Genomic DNA, 21814 nt, shown 5'->3' with positions numbered 1-21814 from the left:
AATGAACCGTGGTCATGCAATGGCTTCCGGGGTTCTTGCACTGAGAAATGATGATCAAGAAGAGCCTCAGCATGCACCATTAGCACCCATTTGTGGATTCTTTTCTCTACACGTGTAGACTAACAGTTTTTCTTGCTACTAAACCAAACAAATTAGAATCACCCTGAATTAGTAATTTGACCAGGCCAACACAGGAAAGATTTTTGAACCATTTCAATATCTAAGTGGAATTGATATTCGTATGTTCTATAATAATGTTGTAGAGTAGTATATATTTGATGATAATATAAATTTATAACAAACAAAATGAAATAAATGGGCGAAAAAGTCTATGAAACTCACATTTTTATTAAAATTTGGCCAGTACTTAATTAGTCAAAAGAAAGTAAGCAATTTTATAATGTATCATATCCCTCGTATCTCGAAAAACACGAGTTATACCTTGGTTGGATAAGACAAAATTCAAATTAAATTAAATTTATCATCGTGACCCACTTCCCTCCGAAATTCTCAGCCCTAGTTGTCCATGACCAACAGACTTCCCTTCTTCTCGAGAATCTCGGCCCTAGCCATTCACGACTAACAGACCGACAAATAGTTCAAATAAAGGAGCCTATAAATCAACTAGAATAAACAATAGGCCACACAATAAAAACAAAACACATAACCCACTGATCATATACTCTTTCTGACAAGTGATTCTTTATTGAGTTATGCGCGGGAAAATTTTTTTCAGGTACCACGTTTCAGATCCAAATTCACCAAGATATTTTCAGTCTAGCTCGAGCTGCCAGGGACACCGTATTAACACAAGATTGAAGTAAAGCTTGAGAGAAATATTCTTACACGAATATATACTATTAGATGTAATTTCATATTATTAAAAATATTAATAATAATTAATTAATGATTACAAATATAAAATTTAATGTTCTTAGCACTTTTTTAAATTGGATTTGGATTCTCTAACGTTTGAATTTTTATTTTAGAGGATAAAGTATAATTTTTTACTGTTGAATAGTTTTTCTCTCATATTTACTTTTGGCTCCACCTATAAAATAAATAGAGAGATCACACTCTAATCTTTAAAGTAAAATTCAAAGTTTAGAGCTTCTAAATTGGCCTTTGTCCCTCACACTGCGACAGTGAGAGTCAACACTCACCGGTCACCACCATGAACTCCTCCTTCGCCGCCAACCACCTCATCACCACCCCGACCCTCCCCCCTCCGTGCCGCACATCCTCTTACCTCAAATGCCAGCTCCCTTCTTCATCCTCCTCTGACCACACCAAAGATCACTCCAATTCCACTCTCATCAAAACCCTTTCCACCACCTTCGCCCTCTCCTCCGCTGCCTCCATCGTCGTTTTCTCCACCTCCCCTCTCCGCTCCCTCCTCCCTGATGCATCCGGACATTTCTCCTCCGGCAGTGGTGGTAATGCAGGAAATGGCGGCAACACTGGCGGCGGCGGCGGTGGAGGCGGAGGAGGCTGGTTTGGCGACGACGGATCCTTCTGGTCAAGACTCTTCTGTCTATCTCCGGCCATCGCCGCCGACGAATCACCGTCGCCGGAATGGGACTCCCACGGCCTTCCCGCCAACATTGTGGTGCAGCTGAACAAGCTCAGTGGTTTCAAGAAGTACAAGATCTCCGACATCTCGTTCTTCGACCGGAGCCGCCGGGTCAGGATCAATGCACCTGACGACTCTTTCTTCGAGTTGGTGTCGCTTCGCCCCGGCGGTGTGTACACGAAATCGCAGCTGCAGAAGGAGGTGAAAACCCTAGCCTCCTGCGGAATGTTCGAGAAGGTCGACATGGAAGGGAAGACCAACCCTGACGGAACCATCTCCCTCACCATCGCTTTCACGGAGAGCACCTGGCAGTCTGCCGAGAAGTTCCGCTGCATCAACGTCGGCCTCATGGCTCAGTCCAAGCCCATCGAGATGGACCCCGACGTGACTGACAAGGAGAGACTCGAGTACTACAGGTCTGTTAATCAGTTATAACTGTTATGACAGTTAGTTAGTTAGTTTGTTACCGTGTTAGTTTTTACAGTTATGATAGTAGTTAGTTAGTTAGTTAGAGAATGAGTCTCAGCACAATTGTAAGGCTGCATTTTAGCTGTGATAGTTAATTACTTAGTTAGTTGTGGTAGTTATAGTTTTGGACTTTTGGTAGGTAGTTAGTTAATTACTTCGTTGTGCTACGGCTGAACTGATACAGGTCCCGAGAGAGGAACTACAAGAGGAGGATGGAGAGGGCAAGGCCATGTCTTTTGCCAATGTCAGTTCATAGGGAGATAGCAGATATGTTGAGGAGCCAGGGAGCAGTTAGTGCCAGGTTGCTTCAGAGGATAAGGGACCATGTCCAGAAGTGGTACCATGATGAAGGGTATGCTTGTGCCCAGGTTGTAAACTTTGGGAACCTCAATACCCAGGAGGTTGTTTGCGAGGTTATGGAAGGGGATATTACCCAATTGACCATTATGTTCCTGGACAAGCTTGGGAATGTTGTTGAAGGCAACACCCAAATCCCGGTGGTGCAAAGAGAACTTCCCAGGCAGGTGCGTGTGATTTCATTGTAATGTGATTGATATGGTTAGTTCTGTGTCTCTAGTTCAGGATTGTTTAGATGAATGTGCTGATATTTTGTATTGAACTAATAGCTTCGCCCAGGGTACGTTTTTAACATTGAAGCTGCCAAGCAAGCCTTGAGGAACATAAACTCGTCCCTTGCTTTGTTTTCAAAGATTGAGGTGAATCCAAAGCCTGATGAGAAGAGCGAGGGAGGCATTATTGTTGAAATTAAGCTAAAAGAGTTGGATCAGAAAACGGCTGAAGTCAGTACTGAGTGGACTACTAGACGAGGAAGGCGTCCCACTTTGGTAATTTTGTCATGGCGGATTTCCAATTTGTTTATTATCCATGAATTGTTGTTGCTCATTTTTAATGTAATTACTTTGTGTTCAACGTTTGCATAGGCTTCACTGCAGCCAGGAGGAACTGTTACGTTTGAACATCGGAATCTGCAAGGGTTGAATAGATCTTTTTCTGGTTCAGTGACAACTAGCAACTTCTTCAATCCTCAGGTATTTTACCTATACTAGACCAGTGAGTTTTCATCACTACTGTTGTAGATTAAATAGTTTAGTTTCTCATGAATATTGTGATTGGTATTTGGTACAGGATGATCTTGCATTTAAGCTTGAGTATGCACATCCATATTTGGATGGCGTATATGATCCACGCAACCGTACCCTCCGGGTAAGCTGCTTCAACGGCCGAAAGCTGAGTCCAGTATTCACTGGGGGACCAGTGGTGGATAAAGTGCCCTCAATATGGGTTGATCGTGCTGGTCTTAAAGCCAATATCACAGAGGTAATTTGACTGTCGTATATACATAAATCTTGACCTGGCTATTTATGCTGTTGGTTTTTTTACTTTTTATTTTCATATTTAATATCTTAATTGCTATATCTCGTTTCCCATGCAGAATTTCACACGTCAAAGTAAATTCACTTATGGACTAGTCATGGAAGAGATAACAACACGTGATGAGAGTAGTCATATCTGTGCCAGTGGTCAAAGAGTTTCGCCTAGCGGAGGGATTAGTGCAGATGGACCTCCAACCACGCTCAGTGGTACTGGTATTGATAGGATGGCATTTTTACAGGCAAACATCACACGAGATAATACAAAGTTTGTGAATGGAGCTATAGTTGGAGAAAGGAATGTGTTCCAGGTGACCGTATTATCCTACATTCATGCCTTTTGTTGTCCATAGTGTTTAGATTATTTCAAATAGTCCTAACATCTTTTTTTTTTAATTTGTTTTATTTCCTAATAGCTGTTGTTGTTTCACTCAATCCTCACACACTCTCACTCACTGTTCTGCAATGTATTGCAGATCTCACACTCGAACTGTTGTATGTTCAGAGAAAAAGAGAGAGAGAGTTGAACACTAGAGAACTGAAGAAGCAAAAAAAACTACACTCTACCACTATTCAATAAACTGTTAAATACAATAACAGAAAGAAAAGGAAACTAACCACTCACTCCACTATCTTAAGAATAGGACTCCACTTCCTTAAAACTAGAAACTAGCTGAATAAAAAAAACTAACTTGCCTCTGAGGCCACTAATAACTTTGACCCTATTAACTGAATCATACACATAAACATAAAACAGAAATAAATAAATATCAGGTCCTAATACATTATCTAACATTTCTCCTCCTTGGATTAGAGACCTGGACACATTCCAACTTCATGAATCAATTGACTAAATCGACTAACAGCAAGAGGCTTGGTGAAGACATCAGCTATCTGATTATCTGTCTTGCAATACTTCAGCTCCACCTCTTCCTCCTGTTGTGCTTCACGCAGATAATAGAATCTCAGCTTGAAGTGTTTAGTCTTGCCATGAAAGACTGGATTCTGAGCAATTGCAATTGCAGCTTGATTGTCCACATACAACACAGTTGATCTTTCTCTTGCAGCCCCAAATCACAGAGTAACTTCCTGAGCCATACTGCATGCTTTGCAGCTGCAGTTGCAGCCACAAATTCAGCTTCAGCTGTAGACTGTGCTACAACTTCCTGCTTCTTTGAGCTCCAGGAAAAACAACCTGATCCAAGTGAAAAACAGAAACCCGTTGTGCTTTTCATGTCTTCCACCGAACCACCCCAGTCACTATCTACAAAACCAACCAGCTTCATCTCAGGAACTGCTTTGAATTTCACACCATAACTTTGAGTCCCCTTTAGATATCTCAACACCCTTTTTGCTGCAGTAAGATGTTCCTTAGCTGCACAATGAAGGAACCTCGATAGAATACTCACTGCATACTGAATGTCAGGCCTAGTAGCTGTTAAATACATTAGACAGCCTACTAGACTTCTGTACTCATTCTCATGCTCAGAATTCTGCACATTACTCTTGCTTAACTTCTCTTTCTGATTAACAGGAGTAGTGACTGTCTTGCATTCTCCCATTTCAAACCTCTTTAGGACCTCTCTGATGTACTTTTTCTGACAGATGAATATCTCACCTTCTTTTTGCTGAATCTCCATGCCAAGAAAGTAAGACATTCTCCCCAAATCTGTCATCTCAAACTGCTTCATCAGTCCTACCTTCAGCTTCACTATCTCACTCTCCTCCTCTCCTGTAACAAGCAGATCATCGACATAGATAGACACCACCACAAGGCCTCTCTCACTCTGTTTGTAGTACAGAGTGACTTCACTTAGACTCTTTTGGAACCCAAGCTGATGTAGATAACAATCAATTTTGCTATACCAAGCCCTGGGAGCTTGTTTCAGCCCATACAAGGCTTTCCTCAGCTTATACACTTTGTCTTCATGGCCTTTAACAACAAATCCTTCTGGTTGGTCTACATAGATGTCCTCAGATAGGTCACCATTTAGGAAAGCTGATTTCACATCCAGCTGATAGATGGTCCACCTTTTCTGTGCAGCAACAGCTAGTAGCAATCTGATGGTATCCATGCGAGCAACCGGAGCAAAAGTTTCAGAGTAGTCCACCCCACTCACTTGAGCATATCCCTTCACAACCAACCTGGCTTTATACTTGTTCACAGTGCCATTTGGGTTCAATTTTGTCTTAAAAACCCATTTGACACCTATAGTCTTCTTGTGATCAGGCTTAGATACAAGTTGCCATGTGTTGTTCTTGTTGATCATGCTCAGTTCTTCTTTCATAGCTGAGGCCCACTCCACACTTCCTTTTGCTTCCTCAACTGTTCCTGGTTCTAGGAGAGCCACATTACATCTGGCATAGACCTCTGCCAGTGGTCTTGTACCTCGCATAGGCAAATGATCAATCAATTCATCTTCAATCAGCTCACACTCATTCTGTAGATCTGCTTCCTCATTTAACTCATCCTCATTCTGCACATTAGCTTCAACTACAATATTGTCAGCCATTTTCTTTTCAAATACTGCCCTCTCCCAATTTTTATCTTCACAAAAATCACATCTCTACTCACAGTAATCTTTTGTGCATCAGGACAATACACTCTATAGGCTTTAGACTGAGAACTATACCCTACAAAGATACCAGCCTCACCTCTATGATCAAGCTTGTCTCTACTGATTGAAGGAGTTAAGTAATAGCATAGACAACCAAATGTTCTTAGTCCACTAACCTTTGGTTTGTACCCGTGCCATGCCTCGAATGATGTCTGCTTGTTGAGAGCTTTGGTTGGTAACCTATTCAACAAGAAGACAGCAGTATTTACTGCTTCTGCCCAGAAGCTCTTGGGTAGTTGTTTGCCTTGTAGCATACATCTTCCCATCTCCACAATGCTTCTATTTTTCCTTTCACTCACCCCATTTTGTTGGGGAGTATAAGGAACTGTAAACTGCTGCTTTATGCCAGAATCCTCACAGATGGCTTTGAACCTTTTTGAGGTATACTCACCACCATTATCACTCCTCACTGTCTTTATTTTACAATTTGCTTCATTCTCCACCTCTTGTTTGAACCTCAGAAATACTTCATCAACTTCTGACTTTTGTTTGAGAAAGTAGACCCAGCAAAATCTTGTGCAGTCATCAATGAAGGTCACAAAGTACTTGCTTTTGTTCAGTGACTCCTCAGGCATAGGCCCACAAACATCTGAGTGAACCAGTTGAAGCTTCTTCTTGGCCCTCCATCTTGTTTTCTGGAATGGCTTCCTTACTAGCTTCCCTTGCAGACATACTTCACAATCAGACACTTCACTTCCCAACTGAGGCAAGTCTTCAACTAAACCATGCCTCTGCATAAACTGCAATCCCTTATAGTGAAAGTGACCCAACCTTCTATGCCACAACTCCTCCTGACCCTGCACACATGCCATAGCTTTGCTCTCTTTGCTTGCAGGATCGAATGCAAATGTTTTGTTCTGCATAGGGATCCTAAACAAGAGTTTGCCCTCCTCATCTGCAATAGCACATTCATTCTTATCAAACACAATCTTCATGCCCTTCTCAACTAACTGTCCCACACTCAGAAGATTCTGATCTATCTTGGGAACATAGTAGACATCAGACATCAGCTTGATTCCTCCAGGGCCTTCAAGTAACACATTGCCTCTTCCTTCAACCTCTAGATGATCACCATTCCCAATTCTCACTCTAGTATTGACTGATCTGTCAATATTAGTGAAAATTGCCTCATTTCCTGACATGTGATTGGAACAGCCACTGTCCACCAGCCATCCATCACGTGAGACTTGAGACACAAAGCCTGAAGCAGCAAACAATTGCTCCACTTCACCTGCAGCTGCTTGAGCCTCTCCTTGTTGAGAGCTCTTTTCTTTGCAGATTCTCTCTATGTGCCCCATCTTCCCACACTTCCTGCAGACTACATTTGGTCTTCTCCAACACCTAAAGAAAGGATGACCTTTCTTTCCACAGTGTTTGCAGGCTTCATCACTCCTTTTCCTCACTTGTGCATCACTTGAACTAAAACTGGTCTGTTGAGCACCAAACTGCTTGCCTTGCTTCTTCTTCTCACCACTTCCATGCTTCACCCTAGCCTGCATTGCACCTTCAACTGGCTCATCTCCTCTCCTCAGTACCCTCCTTTGTTCTTGTGCTTGAAGAGCACTAACTGCTTCAGCAAATGGCATCTCTGAGATTTCTCTTGTGTTCTCAAGAGATGCTATAGTAGCTTCAAATCTTTCAGGTACAGAACACAGGAGTTTCTCGACAAGTCTTTCCTCTCCAAGATCAGTACCCAACAGTGCCAATTTATTGGTTAAGTCTAGGAGTTTATTAGCAAATTCTTGAACTGATTCATTTTCCCTCATCTGCACTCTTTCTAGCTCCCTTTTAAGGTTCATTGCTTTCATTCCTTTAATCTTCTTATTGCCCTCATATTCTTTCTTCAAAAAATCCCAAATATCTTTTGCAGATTCTAGACTCATAATCCTATTAAAAATAATAGGAGTAACAGCAGCATAGAGACTAGATCTTGCTTTGGCTTTTCTAGTCACACGTTCTTTGTAGAGCTTTTGTTGATTTGCAGTTGGATTGACAACCAATGGAGGCACCACGTAGTCATCCTCCACTGCCTCCCACAGATCAGCTCCTTCAAGGAATGCTTTCATCCTCACTTGCCAGACATGATAATTGCTCCCATCAAGGATTGGAGGAGCAATGCCTGCTAGCCCAATAGTTGTTGATGAAGCTTCCATCACCACAGCCCTTAAGATACTTAAGGCTCTTGATACCAATTTGTTGTTGTTTCACTCAATCCTCACACACTCTCACTCACTGTTCTGCAATGTATTGCAGATCTCACACTCGAACTGTTGTATGTTCAGAGAAAAAGAGAGAGAGAGTTGAACACTAGAGAACTGAAGAAGCAAAAAAACTACACTCTACCACTATTCAATAAACTGTTAAATACAATAACAGAAAGAAAAGGAAACTAACCACTCACTCCACTATCTTAAGAATAGGACTCCACTTCCTTAAAACTAGAAACTAGCTGAATAAAAAAAAACTAACTTGCCTCTGAGGCCACTAATAACTTTGACCCTATTAACTGAATCATACACATAAGCATAAAACAGAAATAAATAAATATCAGGTCCTAATACATTATCTAACAATAGCAACATTTATCTCTAGCCGTAATTTTGAGGTAGAAGCCAAAAAGTTGCATCCAGTAGTTGTTACATTATCTATGTCTATACCATAGCCTGGCCAAATGATTTCGAAAAATCCTTTGAAGCACATTTATTTTATAGTTTATAGTTTAGAAATTAGGCAGCTTACCCTCCTTTTTTTTCCTTTTTCTCCTTGCACCTAGTCTTTGCAAGCTTACTGTTTCAAAGCTCTATACTACATCCTAACATAGAAGGGACTTTTGCAGAATCCTTATTCTTTAAATTTTGTTACTACATTTTGTCAGATTTTCATTGGAAATATCAATCCTATGTTTGCAGGCCATCGAAGCAGTTGACTGGAATGTCGCCCGTATGTTGATGTTTGGATTTGAGAATAAATGTTCTGCCTAATTTTGCTTACATAGTTAATGGAAATAGTCACTTTGCTGTAATTTGAAGACTAAATCAATGTTTTCTAGGTTTATGGTCTTGGAGCATGTTACCCAGTCTTTTATTTTGACAGTGTTATTTTTATTTTGACAGTGTTGTTTTTATACGCAGTTCAGGTTGATCAAGGCCTTGGCGTTGGCAGCAACTTCCCATTCTTTAACCGTCATCAGTTAACCATTACACGATTTATCCAGTTGATGCAAGTCGAGGAAGCGGCTGGGAAACCACCATCGCCAGTGGTTGTCCTTCATGGCCACTACGCTGGATGTGTAGGTGACCTTCCAAGTTATGATGCTTTTCCTCTTGGAGGTCCCTATTCTGTAAGGGGTTATAACATGGGTGAGCTTGGAGCAGCCAGAAAGATCCTCGAGGTAAGAACCACTGCATTTTTGTGATTTTCTGCCGAACATTTAGTACTTACTTTCATAATCTTCATATCATCTAGTGACTTTGGAGCAACTATCGAAGTTTTTTGTTCCTTCTACAGCTATCAGCTGAGCTACGGGTACCTGTTAAGGGTACACATGCTTATGCGTTTGTTGAGCATGGCAATGATCTAGGAAGCTCAAAGGATGTCAAAGGGAATCCTACGGAAGTCTACAGGCGAATGGGTCATGGATCTTCTTATGGTGTTGGTCTCAAACTTGGGTTCGTAAGAACAGAATATGCCGTTGATCATAACTCGGGAACTGGTGCAGTTTTTTTCCGTTTTGGGGAGAGATTTTGAGGCAAGATTTTGTCAAGTTTACTGCTGAGTTGGTATATTCGTTTCTATTTTTTGATGGAAGGAGTATTTCAGCCCTCGATGAAAGAAATACTGGTTTTGTAGATGCTTAAATCTACTTGTACAAATTGGTGTTGTGTGAATTCCATACTACTCTTGGGTGTTCATGTATAGGCTATTGAATATTGGTATAGGATGAAATATAAAATGATAAGAGCACCTTACTGTGTACTATTGTTGTCTAATTGATGTTTGCGGCTAATGCTCAACATGCAGTTCTATGAAATGAACAAGTGCCTCAATATCCAGTAAAAAATAAATGCTCAATATGCTAATGCTATCCATGGGAACGAATGCAACTTAAATAATTAAAGTATACAGTACATTTTGGACCGGATGGAATAGATATTTTAAGTAAATTATTAAGACTTATCCAACATACTTATAAAACAATTCATCTATACACTCTCACAGAGATTTGCATGTTCATGGCATAGGAATGTCCACAGCCACACATGCTTTAATAAAACGATGAAATAATCTTGTACATATTTGAACAACAACAACAGCCTTATTTTACGAACTGGAGTCAGCCTCATATATTCAAACAAATTTCAATTTTTAAAAGCGTACTCAAGCAACTTTCTCTTCTTTCTTTAATCAATTCAATTTGTTTGGAGCTGAATCAAAAATGTTTTGCAATATACTAAAAATTAATTATTAAATTAATTATTTAATGATCAAATTAATTATTATATATTATTTAATTTATTTTTAATATATATTTTATACAGATAATTAATTTGGAAAATGATTGTTTTATCCTGGCATAATAGTTTGGGCTTGAATGATTATTCGTTACCTATGACCCATTTATTGCCCATGGCACAATCCGTTACCTGGGGCGCGCCTTAATGTCAATGGTCCGATACAGTGTCCCCCTGTTTACTGACTGCGATGAACGCTTTCCATAAAACCACACTACTCCCCAGGATTGCCATAACAAACGCCATCATCCACCGCTCCTTTCGATCAGATCCCTTATTCTATGCTCAACTCATCCAAACCTACGCTCGTGATCGAGCGTTGCACCACGGCAAGAAGCTCCACGCCCACCTAATCACCAACGGCATCACTTGCTTCAGCCTTGTCGCTTCCAACTTAGTTTCTTTCTATGCTTGCTGCGGCCAACTCTCCCATGCGCGAAAACTGTTCGATAAAATTCCGAAAACAAATGTGCGCCGGTGGATTTCCTTCATCGGAACCTGCGCTCGCTGCAGCTTCCACCACGACGCCATTGCCGTGTACTCAGAGATGCTGGCAACCCAAACGCCCAATCCCAATGCCGTTTTCGTCATTCCAAGCGTTCTCAAAGCTTGCGGCCATGTCGGGGACCAAATCACGGGTCAGAAGATACATGGGTTGATTCTGAAGTGTTGTTTTGAGGTTGACCCTTTTGTATCTAGCTCGTTGATTGTAATGTACTCGAAGTGCTTGAGAGTTGGGGACGCGCACAAGGTGTTTGACGGAATGGAGGTTAAGGATTTGGTGGCTTTGAACGCACTTGTTGCTGGGTACTCCCAAGTGGGGCTTGCGGGTGATGCTTGGAGTTTGGTGGGGAGGATGAGATTGATGGGTGTTAATCCAAATCTAGTGACTTGGAATAGTTTACTATCTGGGTTTTCGCAAAAATGTGACCTTGCTATGGTTTCTGAAATTTTCAGGTTGATGACTGAGGATGGTGTGGACCCTGATGTGGTGTCTTGGACTTCTGTTATATCTGGGTTTGTGCAGAATTTTCGTAATGAAGAAGCTTTCGACACTTTCAAGCAAATGTTGCGTCATGGGTTCTGCCCAACTTCGGCTACTATCAGCACCCTTCTCCCTGCATGTGCCACTGTCGAAAGAATGAGGATTGGGAAGGAGATTCATGGCTACGCTGTGGCAATTGGGGTAGAGGAAGATATATATGTGAGGAGTGCTCTTGTTGACATGTATGCAAAATGTGGCTTCATCTCTGAAGCTAGAACACTTTTTGGTATTATGCCAGAGAAGAACACAGTTACTTGGAACTCTATCATTTTTGGGTATGCCAATCACGGGTATTGTGATGAAGCCATTGAGCTCTTCAATCAAATGGAGATGGAAGGGAAAGCCAAGCTGGATCATTTAACTTTCACTGCGATTCTCACAGCATGCGTCCATGCCGGTGACATTGAACTTGGGCAGAGTCTGTTCAAGACTATGCAAGAGAAGTATGGAATTGAGCCACGTCTGGAGCATTATGCATGTATGGTGGATCTTCTTGGTAGAGCCGGGAAGGTTGACGAAGCATACTGCATGATCAAGGCAATGCCAATTGAGCCTGATCTGTTTGTGTGGGGTGCATTACTGGCTGCTTGCAGAAATCATGGGCATGTGGAGCTTGCAGAAGTGGCAGCTAAGCATCTGCTGGAGGTGGAGCCTGAGAGTGTTGGGAATCGTCTTCTATTGACGGGTGTGTATGCTGATGTAGGCAAGTGGGCAAAGGTTGAGAGGATCAAGAAGAGGATGAAGAAGGGAAAACAGAGAAAATTCCAAGGGTTGAGTTGGATAGGTAATGTATAATAATATTGTAGGTTGCTGAATGATTCTTTCTAGATGGGTGGTTCCTTTGAGATTTCTCAGATTTGTGTTGGTAGGTAAGGTGTCTGGGTTTTGCTTCTGCAGAAAGAACAGGATGCGTTGTTTCATGCTCCTCATCAGGCAACAGTTACAATATCTCTTGGGAGGCACCGTTGGACGACCCAGCGAAGCAAAGAATGCTTAAGGTTAAGGAGCCATTGAGTTTACTTATGATGTAATTGCAAGGAAGTGGAAGCATAACAAGAAATGATTTGCTCATGAATTCTGACAATATTTACCTTAGTTCACCAAAGCTTTACCATTTCCGGCGGCTAAAAAATTTTGATATGGTAGTAGAATGGGTGTTATACTTTAACACGGTGATTTTTTGTGTTTTTCAAAACTATGAGAGTACACAAATTGGACCCACCGATTTGTGTTGAAAAAATTTTAAAAAGTTGGAGTACACAAATCGGTCCGATTTGTGTACTCCAATTTTTTTTAATTTTTTCAACACAAATCGGACGGTCCGAGTACAGAAATCGGACGGTCCGATTTGTGTACCTAAAAATTGGACGGTCCGATTTCTGTACCTTTTAAAAATCGGACGGTCCGATTTGTACTCCGTACATTAAATCATCCCACATTTTAAAAAAATACCACATTAAATCACATTTTAGAAAAACACCATTATTAATCCAATATTAAAAATAAAAAAATGAAAAGACGTGTGGTTCATTAATTACATCTAAGGAACTTCTAGTATAACCTAAAACGTATATCTTTATATATTTTGTCCTTGAAACCTAATCCACTAGAGCCATTGAATTATGATGGATTCCATGACCGCATTATTCTATTGTGTAATTTAAAGAATAATGTTGGCATTAGGTGCTCCTCTTTTTTATCCAATCAAGTTTCCTTTGATTGTCTTCCAACCAACTTTACCCTTTCTTTGAATCTTTCCGTTACTTTTAAGAAATCTATTTCACAAATTTGTTGCTTGCTCAAAATTAAGCTGCAGAAGTAAAAGAAAACGGGTACAAGGAGGTCATAAAAAACTTGCAAGCCGAGTAAGTTGGTGTTCCTCAGAGAGTCAGAGTCCTACATAGTGTGATCAATATATACAAATGCCAAGTGACCTTAAATCGTGCTGATCAGTTCGTAACATGTCCATGAGTCCATGACCACCAAGAGAAGTAAGAGCAGGCACTCCAATCTAATCTCAAGATGAATGTTAGAAGTACATATGAGCACTTAAACAAGAAAAGTTCAAAGGGCTATGGGAAGGAATGGCTAATAATAAAATGAAATGATTGTTTATAAGTGAGTGCAATGAACACGTATGTAAATCTTCTTGTAATCTAAGCTCCATAAAGTCTTAACACATAGGATGGATGATAAGAGTAATTCCTCATTTATAAGTTGTCGATAATACCCTCGATACAATTGTGCTACAAAAGATGAAAAACAAAATTCTAATAGAAGTTGATTCATTCATAATAATTAGAAGCAAAGATCAATCACCGGAGATAATAAAATTCTATCAGTTGATTCATTTATCATTAGGAGTGACATGTGGTGGGTAGGACCAATCCCTCTGCTGCAACACATGGTGATGATGAAAGCCATGTGGCATGCCGAGCATCGGCATTGGCATCATTGCCGCCGGAGGATAATGCATCGGGACCGGAACCGGAACCGGAAGGTGCCCGTTCCCACGGGAGTGGCCACTTCCACCTCCTCCTGCTCCTCCTCCGCCGCTGTCGTTGAGGCTTTGAGGAACCGGCGTGGAGGCGAAGAGGTGGTCGGAGGAAGAAGGTCCGTCGGCGGAGAGCCCTTGCATCCGCTTAAGATAGAGGCGATACTTCTGGAGGTGGCTGGCGACGTTCTCTCGGGTCAACCCTTCCACGTTCATAAGCTGCATGATCGTCTTCGGCACCGCGTTCTTGATCCCTAGGTGCGCCACCACGTCCACGAATCGCTTGTGCAGCTGCGGTGTCCACACAAGCCTCGGTCGCTTCACGGCGGCGGCACTGTCGGTGCGCGGCACAGAATCCGCTTCCTCCGCACAATCGACCTTCCGGAGCTTCCTCGAATTGGATCCCGATCCGTCCGGATCGATCTCTTCCTCGTCGTCGCCGGCGGGATTGTTTCCCTCGTCTTGGAAGGGGTTGAGGTTGGAGGAGGAGAAGGCGTTGACGCCGGTACGGAGGGTGGAGAGAGTGTTCTTTGAGGCGCGGTTGACGTCGACAAGGGAACGGTGTGGCCCCGGCGAGATGCTGAAGGCGGAGGCGAGCTCCGGCGGGATCAAGAGCTGAGAGAGCGGGGTGAGATCGTGGGCCGCCGGAAGGCCCAATTCCCAGTCGGCGACTCGGTCGTCGTCTTGGTAGTCGGTCATCCTAACTTCCTCACCCATCCCGGCGTTGGCCGTTATAAACAGTTGAATTTGTTAGTAACCGAAAACTGTTAGGAAATTGGATTGGATTTCTGGATCTAAAAACAATAAGAGTAATGAGTGAGTGAGAAATATGAAGAGATTAAAACAACAATAGATATCTCTTAAGATTCGGCGGTGGTTGTGTCTGTGAATAAGGAAAGTGATGCACCAAGGTCAAAATATAAAGTAGCCAAGTGAAATAAAAGTGGTCATTTTAAGTGAAATTTTTAGGCCTTTCGACAAAATAAATAATATAGAATAAATATTTATTTAAAATTCTCTTGACTTTGTGTTAATAATATTATGTGGAAAAAGAAGGGGGAAAAGTGCAATATCTGATTCCAGATGAGAATGGTAGGGGTGCCAACGTGGACGACTTAACCAGATATTTTTGATCTTCTAAATATCTTTATATATTATGGGCCTTTTGTTTTCGTTTTTGCGAATTGGTTTAATGTGAAGCACACGTGTTTGTGCTTCGTCAGAAGTGCCTTCGCTCATGTTCCTATGCGCTGTGATAACCAATTAAGACTAGCATAATTGAACTTTATCAATTATCATGCAGGTAAATCATAAATGAACCATTAAAAATTAAGTGGAACTGAATAAATAGAAAAAATGTATAAATAGAAAGAGAAAAAAATCCTCTAAAATAAAAAGGATAGTAAAACGATAAAGTAATATTTTAATTATTTTTAAATTAAGATAATAAAGTTTATAGATAATAAATATTATAAAATTAAAAATAGTTAAACTATTACTTTACTATTTTATAATAGTCTATTTTATATATTTTTTTAAATAAAAAGTGAATCATATTTTATACCAGAGTTAGTTACAGTTGTTAACTGACCATAATTACTAATTAATTAGAGTTAGCCTTTAGTTAGCACTCGTATATATCTTTAGTTAGGAGGTAGTTAATATTTTTGTAATTCTCTTTATTTTTTCAATAAAAAATCTCACTTCCATATGCTTTTTCTCTCTGTTTCTCTTCTCTCGCACCCATCATCAACCTGCAATCTCTTCACGGCTCTGAATTTTATTATGGTGCAGTGAGTGTGGAGGTTGTAATCGCGACGAGATCTGAGTTGAATTAAGAGAAAGAAGGAGATTGTTACTGAAGAGTCCCGATTCAGTCCATCTATGGCGAATGAGGAACATTTGGAGAATCTAGACTCAGATATGGAGGATGAATTCTCTCCAAACGACATTCGCAACTTCACAAGACTCCTGAATTGACTCACCAATTTCCAGAACTCTCAGTGCAGAATGAATCGCTCTGCATCTCCGAACGGTACGAACTCTCGCAATCCCTCTCCGAACGGTGCGAACTCTCGCAATCCCTCAACCAATTCAACCTTGGACCTGCACAGCCCCTATTATCTTCATCCATGTGAGAATCCTATAATCTCGATAGTGAATGTGACTTTAACTGCTTCGAATTATCACTCTTGGTCCAGAAATATGAGAGTTGCATTAAAATACAAGAACAAGTTGCAGTTCATTGATGGAACCCTAACGAAACCTGAAGAAACTGATTCTAATTTTTTAGCTTGGGAAAAATGTAATACCTATGCAGTAGCTTGGCTGAATCTGTCCCTAAGTAGTGAAATCTCTCAGAGCGTTATTTGGAATGAAAATGCATATGACATGTGGAATGATCTCAAGCACAGATATCATCAAGGAGACATATTTCGAATTGTTGATCTAGAGGAAGAAATGTACACAGCTAAACAGGGAGAACTTAGTATAACTGCCTATTTTACTAAACTGCGAATCATTTGGGAGGAATTGAAAACTTTTTTACCTATTCCGAGTTGCGTCTGTGGTGTAGAATGCACATGTGATTTAGGAGTGATGAGAAAATATAGAAAGCAGCGCCAATTAGTGAGATTACTGAGAAGTTTGAATGAAGAGTATGGTACCGTTAGGTCTCAAATCATACTCATGGCACCTTTACCTGATGTGAATGCAGTTTTTGGCATGTTAACTCAACAAGAGAGGCAATTCCACTCCTTAGATAATGGTGAACCCAGGGCTCTCATAAGCTCTTCTGACCTGATTGAGAATGAGAAGCACTTTCAACATCAAAATGCAAATGGCTATAGGGGCAGAGGTCATTCTAGCCGAGGAAGGGATGGTAGAGGAGGAAGAGGGCCTCTCAAACTATGTTCTTTCTGTCACAAGACAGGACACTTGGTAGACACGTGCTATAAGAAATATGGACCCCCTCTACATATGAGACAACCACAAAAGGCCTTCAACTATGCAACAACCTCACCTGGTGTGAAAATTGATAAGTCAAGTGAGGCATTGCTGCAGCTTTCAACTCAGAAAAGGGAATGCAAGACATCCACGTTTTCTTTATCTCAAGAACAAAAAGACACTTTAATTGCTCTTATTCAACAGGACAATTCCTCACAGATTGGTCATGTCATCAACTAAACCACAACACAGTCAGGTATACCGAGCTATATTTTATCCATGAGTGCACATATATCTCAAATTTTGTTTACAAAGTCCTTTTATACACATACCTGATCATGGACAGCGGTGCCACCAATCATGTCACATTTTCTTTAGCCAATTTTCATAGCTATCACAATATAAAACCAATCTTAGTTAAACTTTCAAATGGTCACCAAACAATAACTCACATCGCTGGAACTATCATGTTTTCAAACAAGTTGTATCTCACTGATGTGTTATACATACCATGTTTTACTTTTAATCTGCTATCAGTTTCTAAAGCTGCCAAATAGTTAAATTGCTATTTTTCCATCTCTGACACTGCTTGTGAGATACAAGACAAGAATACTTGAAAGATGATTGGGTATGCTAGTGTGGCTGGCGGTCTTTACACATTGATAATTACATCACCAAATTCACAGGAGGCACATAAGATTGCACTCACATCTCACACAACACCCACATCTCATAGTATAGATACATCATCTAATATACCAGCACAACGTAGTGTAGAAAATAGTACAAAAACATGACATCTTAGACTTGGACATATACCTGCAGATAGGATGCTTGTAATAAAGAGGAAATATCCTCTCTTTGATAGTATAGATTGTATGAAGCCTTGTGATTTCTGTCATTATGCCAAACAAAAGAAACTCCCTTTTGTACAAAGTGTCACAGAATCTAGTAAAATTTTTGACTTAGTACATATTGATGTTTGGGGCCCTTATGCTACTCCCTCAATTGCGGGACACAAATACTTTTTAACTGTGATTGATGACAAGAGTCGTTTCACCTGGCTCTATTTATGAAAATGAAATCTAAAGTTCAGTTGTTGATTAAAGAATTTGTAGCATATATTCAAACACAGTTTGAAAAAATTATAAAATGTTTTAGATTGGACAATGGGTCTGAATTTTAACTACACAATTTATTTGCTGAAAAAGGTATTTTACACCAAACATCATGTGTGGAAACACCCCAACAAAATGGGGTAGTTGAACGAAAGCATCAACACTTATTAAGCATGGCTAGAGCACTATTTTTTCATTCTTCAATTCCTAAATGTTACTGGACTTATGCAGTTGGACATGCTACCTACCTTATCAATCGAGTACCAAACTCAGTTTTAAAAGATAAATCCCCTTATGAAATATTATTTTCCAAAATTCCAAATTTGATGGAATTGAAGACTTTCGGCTGCCTAGCCTATGCTTGCACTCTCACTGCCCATAGAAGAAAATTTGATGAACGTACAAGAAAAATGCATTTTTTTTAGGATATAGACACAATGTAAAGGATTTTATTTTGCTTGACATAAACACAAGAGAAATACTCCTCTATAGACATGTTCAATTCTATGAGGAAGTATTTCCATTTCATCACAAGACTTTAATCAATTTTGACCAACCAGTGGTTCTTGATAACTCTCGCAACAATCCAGCATTCCTACTTTAGGTCATTGATCCTTTTAGATTTGAGTCACTTGACACACTTCATGAACATATTTCACCTAACACACACCATGCATCTATGCTTGATAAAACTCCAACTCTTATGGAGTCTGGCACCTTTTTTAGCATTCCACATGCATCTCATGACATTGCACATCATTCAGATTTTGCCATTACTCCTGATAAGGCCACAGCCGCTCCTAGTGGTCATGCATCTTTCTCGCCTCCTCCCCCACCAATTCAAAAATCTAGTCGGATTAAGCAACCACCTGTATACTTACATGATTATCATTATCCTACAATTTCGTCTATACTAGCATCCTCAACTTCAAACAGGTATCCTTTTTAAAAATTTGTCTCATACAACCATTTGTCTCCAAAGTTCAAAGCCTTTTCCCTAGCTGTTGCTACCATTTCAGAACCAAAGTCTTATGTTGAAGCTATGGGCTTAAAGTGTTGAAAGGATGCAATTGATGATGAGCTTCGTGCTCTTGAACATAATCAAACGTGGACAATTACTAGTCTACCTCCTGAGAAGAATGTCGTGGGTTCAAAATGGATTTTTAAAGTGAAATTCAATGCGGATGGCACTGTAGAAAGGCACAAGGCCAGGTTGGTGGTTAAGGGCTTTACTCAACAAGCAGTTTTTGACTACTTCGACACCTTTAGTCCAATAGTTCGAATGACCACACTGCGAGTTCTTCTTTCCATTACTGTCCCGAAGCGGTGGATCATCCAACAATTGGATGTAAATATGACTTTCCTGCATGGTGAATTATCGGAAGAGGTTTACATGAAGATTCCTGAAGGCCTGACTGCTCCTACTGGTTTTGTGTGTAAGCTAAATAAGTCTCTTTACGGCCTCAAGCAAGCAAGTCGGTAGTGGAATACTAAGCTTGTTTCTGTCCTATCTAAATCTGGATACACACAATCCAAATCCGATTACTCTCTCTTCACTAAGCGCACAAAGTCAGGGTTCATAGCCATTTTAATGTATGTGGATGATCTTGTCTTGGCAGGAGATAATGGTTTCGAGATTGACCGAATTAAATTCACCTTGGATGTTCGATTCAGCATTAAAGATCTTGGAAAGTTGAAATACTTTCTCGGAATAGAGGTAGCTTAAAACACTAGAGGAATTGCCTTGTATCAAAAGAAGTACACCACTGATCTCTTGGAGGAATTCGGTTTATTGGAGGCAAAACTAGCAACTACACCCATGGATTACTCGATTCATCTCTCGAAAACTTCCGGGGACCCGTACCATGATGCTTCGGTCTATAGGAGGCTCATTGGTAAGCTTCAATACCTTACCAACACCAGGCCAGATATTGCCTTTGTGGTTGGTAAGCTGAGCCAATATCTGGACTCTCCGACTGTTGAACACCACAAAGTAGCTCTACGGATACTCCGTTACTTGAAGAACGCTCTAGCCACTGGGTTGTTCTTCCCTCTCACCATCGATTTCAAGCTCACGGGGTTCGCTTATGCTGATTGGGCGACATGTCTCGACACTAGGCGGTCTGTCTCGGGATATTGTTTCTTTCTTGGCACTACTTTGGTATCTTGGAAAAGCACCGAGCAACAAATTGTATCTCGGTCGTCCTCTGAAGCTGAGTACTGTGCTTTGGCAAACGTTACATGTGAAGGGCTGTGGCTCCTTCGGATACTAGAGGTGCTTGGAGTCTCTCACAAAGACCCTTTTTATTCTTTACAGCGACAGTCAATCTGCACTACACATGGCTGCCAATCCTGTCTTACATGAGCGCATAAAGCATATTGAAGCGGACTGCCATATCGTCCAAGATAAAGCGCATGAGGGTGTTCTCAAGCTATTGCCAGTAACCTCAGCCAACCAAACAGCCGACCTCCTCACTAAGACTCTGGCACCAGGACCTTTTAGTTCATGTTTCTCCAAACTAGGATTGTTAGATATTCACACTCCTAGTTTGAGGGGAGATATTAGCTGATATAATGTTACTTAACATAGTGTTAGCCTATATATTTATACCAGAGTTAGTTAGAACTATTAACTGACCACAGTTATCAATTAACTAGAGTTAGCCTTTAGTTAGCACTTGTATATATCTTCAGTTACGATATAGTTAACATTTTTGTGATTCTCCTTATTTCTTCAATAAGAAATCTCTCACTTTCATATGCTCTTTCTCTCTGCTTCTCCTTTCTCGCACCCATAATCAACTTGCAATCTCTTCACGGATATGAATTTTATCAATATATATTAAAATATATAAATATATAGTATCTAATTTAAATAATTAATTTTATTATATAAATAATATTTTTGTTATTTCTTTTGTTTTATGTGTACATTCATTATATTAAGGTCTCTTTTGTAATGTTTAATATTTATTCATAAAATTTAAAAGAGAAAATTCCACTCCCCTCTCCTACGAAATGCTAAAATGACACTCCCCTTCCCTCTATTTTATAAATGTACATTTTCTTCCCTTTTAACTTTTAAAAAACCTCCTCTTTAATTTATTTTAAATTTTGTTGTGTTAACTAATATTAATTTTATCCATTGTTTAAGAAAAATAAATTATTTTTTGAAAAAATACCCATTAAAAAAATTTTATTTTTTATCATTAAATTTTGCTTACCAAAATACTCTTTAATAAATTATTTTCTTTTTAATTAAATTGTATTTTGACCAAAATATTTTTAAAATAATTAATAATTAAATTATTTTTTCTAAGATACCTACCCTTCAATAATTTTTTAATTATTAAATTGTGATTTTACTAAAATTTTTTTAACAATTATTTTTATATTTACTATTAATTTTTTTATATCAATATATATTATTTTAACATTAAATAAAAAAATCTTACCACTGTTAATATGTGTAACAATTAATATATATTGATATTGAAAAATAATCTTACTAAAATTTTTTATTTAATATTAAAATAATATATATAGATATCAAAAAATTGATAGTAAAATATAAAAAAATTATTAATGAAAATTTTGGTAAAATTATAATTTAATAATTAAAAAATGATTGAAGAGTATTTTAGAAAAAA

The 21814-nt window shown here is 39.6% G+C and overlaps 5 protein-coding genes across 6 annotated transcripts; 4 read left to right on the top strand and 1 right to left on the bottom strand.

Annotated features, from left to right (window-relative positions):
* The first annotated feature begins 1174 nt into the window (after positions 1-1174).
* LOC130969616 (protein TOC75, chloroplastic-like) lies at positions 1175-9967 on the top strand. Its single transcript, XM_057895421.1, has 8 exons — positions 1175-1989; positions 2226-2565; positions 2668-2886; positions 2983-3090; positions 3188-3379; positions 3495-3743; positions 9187-9441; positions 9558-9967. Exons 1-8 carry the CDS (start codon positions 1175-1177, stop codon positions 9795-9797), a joined length of 2418 nt encoding a protein of 805 aa, XP_057751404.1. The 3' UTR covers positions 9798-9967.
* A 743-nt stretch (positions 9968-10710) lies between these two features.
* LOC130970403 (pentatricopeptide repeat-containing protein At5g59600-like) lies at positions 10711-12681 on the top strand. 2 transcript variants are annotated; one of them, XM_057896481.1, is made up of 2 exons: positions 10711-12390; positions 12504-12681. In XM_057896481.1, the coding sequence occupies exons 1-2, from the start codon at positions 10752-10754 to the stop codon at positions 12635-12637; spliced, it is 1773 nt and encodes a 590-aa protein (XP_057752464.1). In that variant the 5' UTR covers positions 10711-10751; the 3' UTR covers positions 12638-12681. The 2 variants fall into 2 exon arrangements, with proteins under 2 accessions (XP_057752464.1, XP_057752465.1); XM_057896482.1 differs by having other exon boundaries at positions 10711-12681.
* A 1111-nt stretch (positions 12682-13792) lies between these two features.
* LOC130967818 (transcription factor LUX-like) lies at positions 13793-15061 on the bottom strand. The gene has a single exon (XM_057892840.1). The coding sequence runs from the start codon at positions 14815-14817 to the stop codon at positions 13954-13956; it is 864 nt and encodes a 287-aa protein (XP_057748823.1). The 5' UTR covers positions 14818-15061; the 3' UTR covers positions 13793-13953.
* A 1049-nt stretch (positions 15062-16110) lies between these two features.
* Positions 16111-17286, top strand: LOC130969610 (uncharacterized). Its single transcript, XM_057895413.1, has one exon. The coding sequence runs from the start codon at positions 16111-16113 to the stop codon at positions 17284-17286; it is 1176 nt and encodes a 391-aa protein (XP_057751396.1).
* A 2697-nt stretch (positions 17287-19983) lies between these two features.
* LOC130969602 (secreted RxLR effector protein 161-like) lies at positions 19984-20529 on the top strand. The gene has a single exon (XM_057895397.1). It carries the CDS (start codon positions 19984-19986, stop codon positions 20527-20529), a length of 546 nt encoding a protein of 181 aa, XP_057751380.1.
* The last annotated feature ends 1285 nt before the right edge of the window (positions 20530-21814 follow it).

This window comes from Arachis stenosperma, chromosome 3, assembly GCF_014773155.1.
Source record: "Arachis stenosperma cultivar V10309 chromosome 3, arast.V10309.gnm1.PFL2, whole genome shotgun sequence".
Lineage (NCBI taxonomy): Eukaryota > Viridiplantae > Streptophyta > Magnoliopsida > Fabales > Fabaceae > Arachis > Arachis stenosperma.
The sequence above is the reverse complement of the archived record's forward strand: the minus strand, read 5'-3'. Positions and strand labels throughout refer to the sequence as shown.